The sequence below is a fragment of the Cetorhinus maximus genome, chromosome 13 (genome assembly GCF_964194155.1).
Source record: "Cetorhinus maximus chromosome 13, sCetMax3.hap1.1, whole genome shotgun sequence".
NCBI classification, from domain to species: Eukaryota; Metazoa; Chordata; class Chondrichthyes; order Lamniformes; family Cetorhinidae; genus Cetorhinus; species Cetorhinus maximus.
In genome coordinates, this window is record NC_135891.1 from 37,487,804 (window position 1) to 37,503,220 (window position 15,417).

The following is a 15,417-nucleotide window of genomic DNA, read 5'->3' on the forward strand; positions in this document are numbered from 1 at the left end:
CAGGTCAGAGAAGTGCTCCCTGAAGATCCTAGATGGGTAAAGTCTTCTGCTGAGAGCCCTCATCTGCAAGCAGCCCACATTCTTTGTTGCTCTTGCTTCACGTCCCTCTGACGCTCAGCCCAAGGGGAACTGCAACTACAGGCCCCATAACTGAAAGTAAGTTTCCATGTTTCACCTTCCCATCTTCAGCACCACTCTCTCCAGACTTTATCAATTTTTCTGAATGCTCCCAATAACCCAATACTTCCACAAACCCAGTCAGAGCCAGTAGATAGTGGTCAGCAATTGAAAATTGGAAGATGATACCTCTAAATAGCATTCGTTATGCTACTGATCATATGTTCAGCTGTGCATGTTTAGAAGATGGTGTTGGTTAGAGCAGCAGGATTGAAAAAGGCAGATCAGGTATCAAATCAATGTTATATGCTGCCTGGCATCATGATCAGTCTATTCTATACACTTCCAGTGATTGCACATAACACCCACAATAACAACATCCTCAAAAACATGGCATTCAGCATCTGACAGTCAGCAGCAGCAAGGACATCCCTTTTCATGTAAACCAGCACCATAACACTAACTACAGGCACTACCCAAGTTTTTCAGACCAGGAGAACTGCCTAATTTTCTTCAAATTCCTTTTAAATCCACTAAATGGACAGACAGGGCCTCACATTAATATCTCATCCAAAAGGCAGCATCTGAAGACAACATCACCCTTCCTCCCTGCTTTAGTATTGCACCTAACTGGAACATATGGTCTGTTTCTGCGCTGTAAATTCTAGATATTAATGAAGTGACTCCAAATTGGCAGCCTCTATAAACATCATAGCTGCCAAATTTCAATGCACTTCACAAGGACATCCCCAGGTATATTGAAAAACTGTTAACTGTAAAGAGAGTAAGGAGGGTAGAAATGAAATCACAAAAAAGGCAAAACCGCAGCCTATTCCAGTGTTCATGCTCCATACGACACTCTTCCCACATAACTTCATCTAGCTCTATCAGCATAATCTTCAATTCTTTCCAACTATTTATATAGCACCTTTAATAAAATATAAAAAGGTGCCTCACAAGCTCATTATAGAACAAACTATGGCATCGAACCATGGAAGGAGATATTAGTTCAGATGACTAACGGCTTGGTCAAAGAGTTAGCTTTTAGGGAGTGAATTAAAGGAGTAAAGCAAAGAAGAGAGGTGGAGAGATTTAGGGAGGGAATTCCAGAGCTTAGGCTATAGGTCACTGAGGTCATGGACACCAATGATGGAACAATTAAAATCAGGGATGCTCTAGAGGCCAGAATTAGCAAAGCGCATATATCTTCAGAGGGTTGTGGGGCTGGAGAAGATTACAGAGATAGTAAGTGGCAAAGCTATGGAGGACTATGAAGGCAAGGATGAGAATTTTAAAACCAAGACATCTTTCTCCTTTTCAAGGTGTCTAGGTGATCACTCATAAATCCAGTCTCCTAGTTTTTGACTACCCCACAAATAGAAGTGCCTTTTCTACATCCCATAAAATGCTTAGAATTCTATCAGGTTAGCACCCCCCTCCCTCCCCTCCCTTTCCAAAAAAAAACATCCCTGTTCCTTCTTTCTTTCCTGGAAGTTGTAACCTCGCAGTTCCACTTAAGTGTTATGAATTCCTTCGTTGTTGACATTTTCGAGCCCATCGCCTCCAAGGCTCTGCACCTCATTCACTACAACAAGTGCCACACCATCTGGGCCAGAGAGATCCAGAGCATCATCCACCTCATGCTACCAGGGGAACTGGCCAAACACACCGTCTCCGAAGGTACCAAAGCCCTCACCAAATTATACCAACTCCGTTTAGGTCCATCATTCTAAAGATTATTAAGTGTAGCGTATTATCTCACTTAACACACACACAGACACACAAACACACAAGGCCAACCTGCAGAACCCTGTAAGTACAAATGCCAAATGTAACTCCTTACCAGCTTGATGGTCACCTTACTGGTCAGTATTTTCCTGCCAATCACACTTATGAAAATAGTTGTCACATATTAACATACTCCACCTTAAAGCTACAAGCTGAAAGAGAAATACTAGAGATGGATTAACAATTTGGAGGGGGGAGGGGGGTAACTGTTGTGAGACGTTAGTTGCCGTTTAGAATGTAACCTTTTGACTCTCTTCAATCTAAAGGTGAAGCCAGCTCTCCTATTTCAGTGGAGTTTTAAGCGGTTTCACTCTTTGTAATAATAAACCTCATCCCTAATATTTCCAGATAAGACAGTCAGCGACAGTCCTACCCGGACCTGTATATTTTACGTCCTCATGCCTCATTATTAGGTTTTCATACTGAGGGTTTGACGCCCACTCAGTGAGCTGCTTTCTCAATCTCGGCTACTGGGTGGTAATGTTGTACATCTCCTGTCCTGCTCTTTACTGCTCTGGATGAGCTGTTGGCGGCGCCGGTGTCCGCGGAGCTGCGGCTGGAGGTGAAGCGGTACAGTGCAGCCCCTCTTCCCGTCTCGCAGCGTTCCCACCCCGGCCGAGCCTTTGGACAGTTTCTGACCCGCAGACCGGGCAGGTTAGTGACGCGCTGCTTGTTGTAGCTATTTCCCCTTCCGTAGGCACTGCAAATACAGACTGACTGACTCTCCGGCTACGTAGGTCCACCTTCGTTACTTTCTTATCGTGTTACATTCATCTTGTGTCCGTTCCCAGCCCCGAATCAAACAGTAGGATTGAAATGGTATCATTCAGATGACAGTTCCTGTTTTATTGTTAAATGTGCTGTGGACAGGCTTCCAGCGCGGCAGCACCAGTGATGCAATATCTCAAGAGTCTAAACCCACTTCCTGGTTGTGGCCTGATTTTTGTATTCAATATATTCATTAATTGGAAAACTTACGACCCCTGTCAGACAGCGTATGTCTCACAATTTGCCTTATTGGTGCTTCCCTCCCCTAATAGAACCACTTCATCATTCCAAAGGCTATTTGCACTGCCTGGGATGTCAAAGGCCCAAAGACATACCTAAAACACTCTCAAGTGTTGCCCTTTCTGTAGATTAATCCAGTTTTGCTCAATTTGAACATACTTCCTATAATTCTTAAGAATGTAGCTACAAACATAGTTGTATAACTATTTGCACTTTTATGCAGGAGGGCGTTACAATTAGCTTTTGCTCAAGTCCCCAAAAAAATCAAGGCTGACAAGTCCAGCTTGCTGCACTGAACGAGTGCACTGTCAGTCTTGCTGCCTTTCAGATGAGACGTTAAACCAAGGCCTTGCCTGCTCCCTCAGGTGGATGTGAAAGATCCCATGGCACTATTTTGAAGAGCAGGGGAGTTGTCCCCAGTGCCCTGGCTAATATTCATCCCTTAATCAACAGTAGATTATGTGGTCATGATCATTGCTGTTTGTGGGAGTTTGCTGTGCGATTGGCTGCTGCATTTTCTACATTACATCCATGACCACAGAAATACTTCATTAACTGTAAAGCACTTTGGGATGTCCTGAGTTGTGAAAGGTGCTATATAAATACAAGTCTTCCTTTATTATAAAACAGTAGACACCAACGAGGCGAAAAGAGAAAAATAAAGTAGGTTATGGAGGGGAACAAAGATGGCAGACAGAAGGGTTTTGAGGAGATTTTTGGAAGTAGGTGGCAAGGTGACTGGAAGCAGCAAGTTCCAGAGAACAAGATTATGGTGGCTGAATAGCAAAACACAATGGAAGGAAACAAGGTGTTGGAAGAGCAGAGGACCTGTGCGGAAACAGGAGGAGATTGGGTTTAGAATAGTTAGGTACTTGTTTGACCAGCACAGACTCGATGGGCCAAAGGGCCTTTTCCATGCTGTAGACCTCTATGACTCTATGACTATGAGATCTCCAGGGTTGAGCAAAATTATGGAAAAATTGGATGTGAGTGGGAGCATTTTGAAATCAACTCTTTAGGAATCACAGCTACTGGAGCTTCTGAAAGATAGGGGTGAAGAGTGTGTGGGACAGTCAGGATACAGAACTTTGGATGATTTGAGGATTGAGGGGGTTGCTGAAGAAATTATTCTAGATGCTGAATTTGGAGGTGATGAGGAGATGGGGTTGGAATTTATGCTAAGGGTGGGCTCCCCTCACTGCAATGTAAATTTCAGGGGCAAGTCCAACCCAGTGGGCAGAATTTTCGAGCTGACGTGCAGGTGGTGGAGCCCGCACGTCAGCGCGTAAAATGTCGCGCGAGCGTGCTGAAGTCAGCGTGCGGCATCACAATATTTCGGTGGGCGGGCACGCTCAGTTCGCCCGTCATTAATTGAAGGACTCATTAAGGCCCTTAACTTGCCAATTGTGTACGATTTTGAGGGGCCCGGGCAAACGTCAGGTCGGCGCACGGGCCCAACGGGAAGGTGGGTAGGAGATTATTTAAGAAAACTTTTGCAATGTCGGGATATGTGGACTCAGAGGGGTTGTTCAGTTTTACATGAAGTTATAATTGATGAAAGTATTTAAAACATACCTGTGTGATTGTTATTAGTTCTCATCGATGTCCAAGAGGTTTTTGTGTAAAGTGAAAGCATTCTGCAGACAGCATTCTTTTTTGGCCTTGCAGCTTTCCGGAGGCCTCCATTTAGCCTGGGGCTAATGGGACTTGCCCAAAAGACCTTGAGGCACCCCGTGGACCATCTCATTACCATCAATATGACATGTGTTGGAGTTCCGAGTATGTGTCGTGCGGCCTCCCCTGCAGGTTGCCCCCAGACTACTCAAATGCCACAGAAACCAACATATGCTGCGGGGAGAACCCGTCTTCTCCTCAACACTAAGGCTGATGTAAGCATGGTCAGTACCCATTTGCCCACCCAACGTGCGACAGATGCCCTATGCAGTAACGGCAGCCATATATGGTGGGGGGGGTGTCAAAGGCTAAGGCTGCCTTCTGGGTCAAATGGCCAAGACAGACATGGTACTCACCCGTCTGGAGCACAGCAAATCATTGAATCGTTTTCTGCACTGTGTGCCAGTGCATCTGACGTCATCATGGGCACGTACGGCCTCGCCCACCTCCTCTCACGCCTGGCTGGTGACATGGGGGGCCCTCATCCTCCCATCCTCAGGATACAGAATCTGACGCCAGTTTCCCACCTCTTCCAGGAGGACAGCAAGGCATGCATCTGAAAATCTGGGTGCACAGTGGCCTCCCGCTGGCCTCTCCTGCAGCCTGCCCCCCCCTCCTCCTCCACCTCCCCCTCTGCCCTTCATGCAACATTTCTACCTCTCTGAGTGGCCCTGGTGCACTGCCTCAAGCAGGCTGCCTGGCCACTCTTTATGCAGGCTGCTGGCTCCCCATTAGAACCGGCAGTCTGAGGCGACCCGCCCCCGCGACTATTTTCCCGTTCTCCACGGGAGTCACAAAGCCGCGGTGCGGGCCTTAATTGGCCCGCCCACGGAAAATGGCTGCGCAGCCCGTTTCGCCAGCGGCAATCGGCTGCCCGCCCGACCGACGAATGTAAAATTCTGGCCAATGTAGCCAGCTCACCCCACTTTAATTTTTCAGGAAACAGCTATATGAGAGAATGTCCCGCCCTCATAGTGCTGCCAGCCAATCGGAGCCAGCAGATCTGCACACTGGCAGCGCCAAGCATTGGCCACTGCTGGCACTGTGATAATCCCCAGTGAGGGACGATGGGGGAAGTTGGACAGGGCTGGAGGGTGGGTGGACGTGGGGGAGGCAAAACTGTGGGAGAGGAGCCTCCAGGTGACACAGGGGGCACCACCCTCCCTTTCATTGACCAGCAGCCCACATGGTTAAACCTGCCTGGCTACACATTGGGCGCTGGCCTCTCCTGCTGCCTGTTATATCAGAGTGGCAGCTGGATGAGACCCAACTAAAGGCCTCAATAGCACCATGGGTGGGCAATCTGCCCAATGCCACCCCCGCGCCCATTAAGTCGTGGCAGCATGGGATGAGTGGACCGGCGGTGGGTACACCACCAATGGCATGGTGCCCTAAATTACTGGTCCAGCTGCCTGTTTTCCGGCCCACGGGTGGCCTGTAAAATGCAGCCCATGCCTAGTGGGCTTAGGCAGCAGAGAAGGTGAGGTGCAGGTAGAAGAAAGAGAGCTTGGTAAGAGCACAGTTGTGGGAAGGAAGCTGAGCTCAAAGTCAACCAGTAACCAAAGTCCCACACTTCTGACTCTGCCTGAGGTTGATAGGGTCGAAGCCAGAAGCTTGTAACTGCTGACAAGAAGCAAAAAGATGGCTCGGCTTCGTTGACATTAAGTTGGAGGAAATTATTAGCTCGTCTGCACTTTGATGTCAGACAAGCTTTTTCTAGAGTTTAGTGAGGACGCTACCTCAACACCATCTTTAGCTCAGAATGAGTAACGGGTGTGATCATAAATCCATCACATCTGCCACTGTACTTTTAATTGTCAATTAACCAAGTGCAGGCTGCAGTAGGACCAGCAAGTACAGCTAAAGTTTCATTTTGTCTACTTACTTTTAAATGGGTTCTGGAAGAGAAATGCAGATTTATTTCTGCTTTAGATTGTACATCTTTTTTTGCTAGACTTTTGGCAGTAGAATTGAAATAATAGAATGTTAGAGAGGATGCTTTCTGTACATTTGAAAGTAATGGATCTACATTACTAAACACATTTTACAGCGTTTCAAAAATTAAAAACCCTAAAAGGTAATAACTTTGCATGAATTAGAGGATTTTTTTTTCTCTTTTACGGGATGTTGGCCTCGCTGGCTAGGCAATCATTGTTGCCCATCCTTAATTGCCGTTGAGAAGGTGGCGGTGAGCTGCCTTCTTGAACCACTGCAGTCCTTGTGTTGTAGGAACACCCACCCACAGTGCTGCCCAAAAGGGAGTTCCCAGTTTTGACCTAGCAACAGTGGCAATGTGGTTCCAAGTCAGAATCGTGTGTTGTTTGGAGGGGATCTTGCAGGTCATAATATCCCCATGCATCTGCTGCCCTTGTCCTTCTAGGTAGACATTGTGAGCTTGGAAGGTCCTGCCAAAGGGGCCTTGGTGAGTTCCTGTAGCGTATCTTGTAGATAGTGCACACTGTCATTGGTGGAGGGAGTGAATTTTTTTTAAGCTGTGGGTGGGATGCTAATCAAGCAGGCTGCTTTGTCTTGGGTGGTGTCGAGATTCTTGAGTGTTGTTGGAGCTGCACACATCCAGGCAAGTGGAGAGTATTCCATCACACTCCTGACTTGTACCTTGTAGATGGTGGACAGGCTTTGGGGAGTCAGAAGGTGAGTTACTCTCCATAGAATTCCCAACCTCTGACCTCCCCTTGTAGCCCCAGTATTTATATGGCTAGTCCAGTTCAATTTCTGGTCAATGGTGCCCCCCACCATTTAAAAAAAGCCTTTTATTGCCATTTTTAAAATAAAATATTAACATCAAATAGAGAAATATGTAAATATCTGTTAGCAGACAAATCATTCCCTCCCAGAGGTAATTTTGAAAACTTAAGTTTGTAAATTGTGCTTGTGCTGTGGGGACGGCATTCAAACCTACATGTTTTTACCATCTGAAATTTATTTTGATCAGTCTTTTAAAAGGAGCAGATTTAAGTTACCATTTTCTTCAAGTTTCTTTAATATTGTGTTTCTTTTGGTGAAGAAGGTTTTTTTGTTCATTCACTTAGTTTTCAGATCTATCTAAGTTTTGGCAATGCTGAGTCCACCAAAATTTGTCAAATCAGTTCAGACAATTCCAATAAGACGCATTGCTAGCAAACAAATATAGAAACATGGAGACATCTGATAACAGACAAATTATTCCCTGCCATAGACAAAGTGGTGTTCTAACTCCGGTCAAGATCAGAACCATTATTGAAGAGTAAAGCATCCATCTAGCAGAAATCAAATATGGCCTAGTTTAGAGATGCTAAAACACACAAAAGGAGCTGTTGATGTAACTATAATTTGTGATTTTAGGAAAGGGGGAATTATTTCTTTATATTGAGGTACTCTGTATTGATTATCTTGCATTGTAGCCTAGAAGAGCTAACTTGAATTCAAAATCCCATCCTGGTAAAATGATTGTGGTATGATAGTACTAGGTTTAGAAATAAGAGAAGCATAATAGTTAATACCAGCTAGAATTGTCATCATTTATGTCAATGAAAAAATGGGTAAAATAATATACTATGCCATGCAGGTGAGGAGGCCCCAAGCTTAATTTCTGGTGTCTGTTGAGTTAGCTGATCTCAGCTTAGATGGTAGAAGGGGCACTGAAATTAGTTTCAGTGCTCAAGGTTTAAGAGGATTCTGCTCCCAATTATGATCCAAGGGATCCTTGCAAGTGTGGGCCCTGGCTGAGAACAAGATCAGGACTGTCCTTCATGATCCCTACTCTTCCTGACCCTCACTGCTTTGGTTTAAACGTTACAAAACAGCCTACTAGAGAAGATATGATAGGGTGATCAGTGTATGTACACTTTACTTCAGAAAAGGTTATCTTTATAGAGGAGGAAGCAAACAAAATATTGTTTCCAATGGAAATTGAGATTCTGTAGTTTTTGGCAGCCAGTATGTTTGCTGTTGAAACTGAGAATTCAGAGCAGGCTGTTTTTTTTAATATATATTCATTTACAGGATGTGGGCTTCATTGGCTAGGTCAGCATTTATTGCCCATCCCTAATTGCCCTTGAGAAGGTGGTGGTGAGTTGCCTTCTTGAACCACTGCAGTTCCTGTGGTGTAAGTATGCCCCAGTGCAGTTAGGGAAGGAGCTCCAGGATTTTGACCCAGCGACAGTGAAGGAACAGCAATATATTTCCAAGTCAGGATGGTGAGTGGCATGGAGGGGAACTTCCAGGTAGTGGTGTTCCCATGCATCTGCTGCCCTTGTCCTTCTAGATGGTAGCGGTCGTGAGTTTGGAAGGTGCTGTCTAAGGAGCCTTGGTGAGTTTTTGCAGTGCATCTTGTAGGTGATGTACACTGCTGCGACTGTGCTTCGGTGGTGGACGGAGTGAATGCCTGTGGAAGGGGTGCTAATCAATTGGGCTGCTTTGTCCTGGATCGTATCAAGCTTCTTCAATGTTGTTGGAGCTGCACTCCAGGCAAGTGGAGAGTATTCCTCACACTCCTGACTTGTGTCTTGCAGAAAGGCTAGACTTTGGGGAGTCAGGAGGTGAGTTACTCACCACAGGATTCCTAGCCTCTGACCTGTTCTTGTAGCCACAGTATTTATATGGCTAGTCTAGATCAGTTTCTGGTCAATGGTATCCCGCCCAAGATGTTGATAGTGGGGAATTCAGCGATGGTAATGCCATTGAATGTCATGGGGCAATGGTTAGATTCGCTTTCATTGGAGATGGTTATTGCCTGGCACTTGTGTGGAGTGAATGTTACTTCCCACGTGGCAGCTCAAGCCTGGATATTGTCCAGGTCTTGCTGCATTTGGACATGGACTGCTTCAGTATCTGAGGAGTTGTGAATGGTGCTGAACATTGTGCAATCATCAGCGAACATCCCCACTTTTGACCTTATGATGGAAGGAAGGTCATTGATGAAGCAGCTGAAGACAGCTTGGCCTAGGACACTACCCTGAGGATTTCCTGCAGTGATGTCCTGGAGCTGAGATGACTGACCTCCAACAACCACAACCATCTTCCTTTGTGCTGGGTATGACTCTAACCAGTAGCTGCAGTGGCAGGATTTGAACTCACATCTCTGGATTTTTAATCCATGCCTCTGCATTACTAGCCCTAAAGCATTACCACTATGCTACCATTCCCTAACAAGGAGCTTTCTGATTTGTTTATTTCAAATTGACTTATTTCAAGTCATTGGTACAGATTTTGCTGTGGTAATAATGGAGACCTTATCAGTCAGTTATCAGCAAGTAAATGCAGAAATCCAGAAGTTGCTGCCAGAAGGAGCTTGCTCATCCACATGTTGCATTATTGCAGTTCTGGTGAAATCACAGTAGTAGCATGGACTTGGAATAATTACCCAATAGTGTCGCATTAAAAATTGCTGAAGAAATTAGAGCTATTGCATTCAGTCAGTGAGTTTTTAATGGAATAGTAAATTATAATTACTGCTGAACCTTTTTGAAATGAAAAATTAATTTTACAAGCATGGAGTCTCATTCCCTGAGCAGAAAATCAATATTGCATTATATATTTTTTTTTTTCGTTTTTCTCATTTGTCTCCCTTAATCCTATCTGTATGATCTAATTTTTATTTTGCTTTCTATACTATGATTTAAATATAATTTACATTTCTGCGTTTTACTTCCTGGTTTGCAATCTGCATTTCTTGTTGAGGATTGTTCATTTGGGCTGGCTGAAGAGCCTCCCTGCTGCTTTACCTGTTCACAGAGCCAGAGATCCCCTGTAGAGGGAGCTGTGCTGGATCAGGTGCTTGAAAACTGAGTCTCCACTGACAGATCGACAAAAATCTCTGAATCTCTGACAAAGCTAATGTGCCTAGGGTCCCCTAACTCCAATAAAGAACATTTTAGGCACCCAGTTATGCCTTAAAAAGATTGGAGCCAGATACATAGCATTGGATGTTATTTTGAGCTTGTGTTAATGGGTGAGAATTGTTACATGTTAAGTGAAAGTCTTTGACACAGTGGTATCTAAAGTCCTGTTGCACCCAATTAACAAACAAAAAAAAATCAATTCAGACTTTGCAAGCTAATATACCCATGACAATCATTCTAGAAGACCTTGATAGAAATGTAAATAATTACACAGAATGTAATTATTATTCCACAAAAATGGTAGCAGATGAAGAGTTTACTTTTATTAATTAATACATTGTGCTGTTTCAATATATAATGAGGTACTGTATATTGAAAACAAACAACTATTCTGACTGTCTATTCTTTCCCTTTAGTGTTTTATAATGGAGGCAGAATCTCACAAGTCACTGATTGCAGAAGAGAATGCCCCCTGCGATGGTGATGCCCCTTCAATGCCAATAGAGCTTCAATTACAAGCCTCCCCCAAAACACAGCCATACGTGTGCACATTGAGTCCACAGCTGATTGCTAAGGCACAAGAAGAGCTTCAGGAGAAACCTGAATGGAGACTCCGCGATGTGCAGGCCCTAAGAGACATGATTTTGAAGGAAGCACCGAATCTAAAAACCCGTTTGGATGATGCCTTCTTATTACGTTTTCTCAGAGCTCGCAAGTTTGATTATGACAGGGCGTTGAAGCTTTTAATGAATTACCACGCAAGCCAAAGGACTTGGCCTGAGGTGTTTACAAATTTGAAGCCATCTGCAATAAAACATGTGCTAGACTCTGGATTTCTTACTGTTCTGCCTTACCCTGATCCATTCGGTCGGTGTATTTTGGTAATTCGGCCAGGTAACTGAATAGAATTGAGTAAAAATTTATTTGAAAAACTTAAAGCAAAGTGTTAATGTTCAATTGAAAACCATATCATTCTTCAATCTTAAAATTAATTAAAATATCCAGGCTGCGCAATGGCTAGATTTCTCCAAAGCTATTTGGACTGGAGTAGATAGCGTGATTCCAGTCCTGTAAATAAAAAATCTTTGGGCTGAACTAGAATAGCGCTTAGTGTCACTTACCAGCTGATGAAGCTTTTACATAATTAAATTTACAGGATTATTAATAACAGATCAGCAATGTGCATTAGGTAGCATTCACTGGTGACAGAATCCTAAGTTGTACAATACTATTGCCGACAATTAACTAATATAATCCTACATTGTCTTTTCTGTTTTTCCTTACTTGAATGCGATAATTAAAAGCAGAGGAGGACTCTGCATCTTTATTGTGTGTACCTCTTTCTTACAGGGTATTTGTCTTTTGACTCACTTTCCAAGGTAGTAATTTACATGGACAGGTGTAATAGGATCACTCTTACATCTGTTACTGTTACGACATTACTGACAATTGTAGTACCTTAACCACTTTAGAATTAAAGAGCCAAATTGAAGAAGTTCCCTTAGGAACAATGAACACAACCATTTACAATCTATATTCATGACTTAGATGACGGGACTGAATATACGGTTGCTAAATTTGCTGATGAGACAAAGATAGGTAGGAAAGCTAAGTTGTGAAGAGGACACAAGGAGTCTGCAAAAGGATGTAGATGGGTTAAGTAAGTGGGAAACGATTTCGCAGATGGAGTATAACGTGGGAAATTGTGAACTTATCTGCTTTAGCAGGAAGAATAAAAAAGCAGCATATTATTTAAATGGGGAGAAATTGCAGAACTCTGAGGTACAGAGGGATCTTGGGGTCTTGGTACACAAATCGCAAAAAGTTAGCATGCAGGTATAACAAATGATCAGGAAGGCAAATGGAATGTTGTTTATTGCAAGGGGAATGGAATATAAAAGTAGGGATGTTTTGCTACCATTGTACAGGGTATTGGTGAGACCACAGCTAGAATACTGTGTACAGTTTTGGTCTCCTTATTTAAGAAAGGGCATAATTGCATTAGAAGCAGTTCAGAGAAGGTTCACTCGACTGATTCCTGGAATGAAGTGGTTATCCTATGAGGAAAGGTTGGACAGCTTGGGCCTGTATCCATTGGAGTTTAGAAGAATGAGAGGCAATCTTATTGAAACAACAAGATCCTGAGGGGACTTGACAGTGTGGATGCTGAAAGGATGCTTCCCCTTGTGGGAGAGACTAGAACAAGGGGACAAAGTTTAAAAATAAGGGGTCTCCCATTTAAGGTGAAGACGAGAAATGTTTTCTTTCAGAGTATTGTGAATCTGTGAAACTCTTTTCCCTAGACAGCGGTGGAGGCAGGGACATTGAATATTTTTAAGCTGCATTAGATAGATTCTTGATTGACAAGGGACTAAAGGGTATAGGGGTAGAAAGGAAAGTTGAGTTGAGGCCACAATTAGATCAGCCATGATCTTATTGAATGGTCGAGTAGGCTTGAGGGGCCGAACGGCCTACTCCTCCTAATTTGTATGTTCGTACACATGTAAGCAACTTTTTCAGAATATAGTACAAAGAATCATGATTCCCTATACTTTTTTGTTTTCTCAGTTTATGGCCTGCTCTTCAAATGTTTATTTCTCTCTTCTTCTGCTTCTACTTCTGTCCTTGTTTTTAGCTCACATTCTGGTTCTGTGCTTCTGTTTGCACTTTGCATTGTGCAGTCTCCAATATATGACTGAAAAAGATTAACAAAGTATTTTCTCCAGACCTGGAATTAAACTGGAGCCTACCAGTAATCCCCATACATCAGTGAGGATTCTTCCAGTTTCATTAATAAAACTAACAAAATGTTTTATGTCATTACTTAATTGGTTCAAAACAGGGGAGCTGTAGTAATTTTGAATTGAGGAGAGACCTGGAGACAAGGTGATGTGTGAGAGCTGGCTACAGTAAAATAGCATGTGGAGAACAGTGTACATACTTTATACCCACACTTCATAAACACCTCTGCTAGATCGTTTAAGGAATTCAGTAACACACTTTAAGAACTGATTATTTGCTCCTGGGCTTTTTTCTCACAGGTATTGGCATCAAAGTACACAACCTGGAAAAAGTCACCATTATCTGAATTCAAATAAATAATTACCAATCATAGTATTGGAGGTATATGGATTTACTGTTTAACTGCTTTTTAAATCAGGATTTATTTGTTGCAGTTTTTTTAGACATTTTTCTATATTATCTTTCCATGTAGATTATGAAGGAAATATTCATGGCCTTAGGTTTCTCAATTTCTGTATTGGCTAACCAAAGGGGTATTGTATTTTAAGTGTAAGTTATTGTGCTTTGCAAAGAAACAAACATGTAACGACTAAATGCCTTTTATATTCTAGGAAAATGGAAGATTGGTGATTATCCCATCACAGAAAACATTCGTGCCATTTATATAACATTAGAGAAGCTTGTTCGGGCAGAAGAGAATCAGGTGAATGGAATTGTCATTCTTGCAGACTACAGCGGCGTCACCTTGGCCCAAGCTGCACAACTTGGTCCATTCATGGCCAAAAAAGTCATTGGAATTCTTCAGGTAAATATAAAGTCAGCTGTTTTGGGGGCTTTTATTTTTTTTTCCTGCATTAGGCAGAGCTGCCATGGACCCTGATGTGCCTCATTCATGGATTTCATATTGTTCCTCTTTCTCTGTCAAAATGACATTGCTATGATCAGGTGAGGAAGGATCGAATGGCCCCCCTCTCTTCCCTCTCCTTGTTTGACCACAACAGTTTTTTTGAAAAGAATATAATTGCCAAGTCAGTGAGTGTTTAACTGTTTACACACTGTGATTATAAAAGAACCAATCAGACAGATTTTCTTGAGTTTAAGAAAGAGGTTTGCTTTATTATACGTAAACCGATCTAAGCAAAATAATAAAATACGCTCCGACTTGCGCACACACACAAACACTCGAAGTTCCCACATGCACACTATTAGTTTACAGAGTGGGGAAGGATAGATTTGTCAGCTTAGAGTCCAGAGAAATAAAAGGGGTATACATCTGTAGTTTGGTGATTTGGCTGGCTTCAGGCTGAACTTGGTGGTCTTGCAATTTTCCTTCAGTGGTCCCGATGCTTCCGATTTAAAGATGTTAGATGGCTGATTTGGCTTTTCTCCTGGAGATGGAAGTGCTGGGTTGAATTCTTTTAAGAAGTCTCTGGCTGCAGCAGGAGCATCCTGGCTGATCACAGCCAGCAAACAAGGTTCGAAGCTTGGAAGGTGAATTGGAGACGGATGAAGGAGAGACCCCACTTGGGAGTCTTTCGTCAGCGTCTCAGCTGCTTGTCCTCTTACTGCAGAGAAAGCAGAAGTTTAAACACACAAAGGGTGGGCCTGTCACATGACCATCATCCAATGATTCCAATGTGGTCATAACTAATGTATTCCCGCTTGTAACTTAATCAGTTCATGTCTAGGAATCCCCTGTTGAATATCCCAGGTGGTTGCCTTGATGCCTTGCTAATGGGTACAGGATATATGGCTCACTCATATTCTCCTAAGGCAATTGCCCTTGATGGGTCTTTGCAAATGCAGTGTCTCCATCTCAGTGAGTTGTAATTTGGAGAATACAGTGATGTAAATTTGGGTGGCGACCTTTGTTGTGAAGCCAATTCACATTTTTCGTCTTTTTAAAAAACATTTCTTTATTAATTTACAGAATGTGGGTGTCGCTAGCAGGGCCAGCATTTATTGCCCATCCCTAATTGCCCTTAAGGAGGTGGTGGTGAGCTGCCTTCTTGAACCGCTGCAGTCCCTGTGGTGTAGGTACACCCACAGTGCTGTTCGGGAGGGAGTTCCTGGATTTTGACCCAGCAACAGCGAAGGAACTGCGATATATTTCCAAGTCAGGATGGTGAATGGCTTGGAGGGAAACATCTAGGTGGTGGTGTTCCCATGTATCCTCTAGGGGGTAGTGGTCGTGGGTTTGGAAGGTGCTGCCTAAGGATCCTTGGTGAGTTTCTGCAGTGCATCTTGT

The 15,417-nt window shown here is 43.4% G+C and overlaps 1 protein-coding gene and 1 long non-coding RNA gene across 3 annotated transcripts in view; one reads left to right on the forward strand and one right to left on the reverse strand.

The window, feature by feature from the left end:
- Positions 1–2,009, reverse strand: part of LOC144688552 (uncharacterized) — a 65,358-nt gene extending 63,349 nt beyond the window's left edge. Inside the window, exon 1 of the long non-coding RNA XR_013578437.1 lies at positions 1,961–2,009. This is a non-coding gene — a long non-coding RNA (uncharacterized LOC144688552). The remainder of the gene's footprint in view (positions 1–1,960) is intronic.
- A 318-nt stretch (positions 2,010–2,327) lies between these two features.
- ttpal (tocopherol (alpha) transfer protein-like) overlaps positions 2,328–15,417 on the forward strand; it is a 34,224-nt gene continuing 21,134 nt past the window's right edge. Inside the window, exons 1-3 of one of the 2 annotated variants that reach the window (XM_078555278.1) lie at positions 2,328–2,559; positions 10,844–11,321; positions 13,781–13,974. In XM_078555278.1, coding sequence (XP_078411404.1) covers positions 10,853–11,321; positions 13,781–13,974 — 663 coding nt within the window. In that variant the 5' untranslated portion in view covers positions 2,328–2,559; positions 10,844–10,852. Of the gene's footprint in view, positions 2,560–2,589; positions 2,639–10,843; positions 11,322–13,780; positions 13,975–15,417 lie in introns of those variants that run through there. The other variant, XM_078555280.1, reaches the window with a different exon arrangement.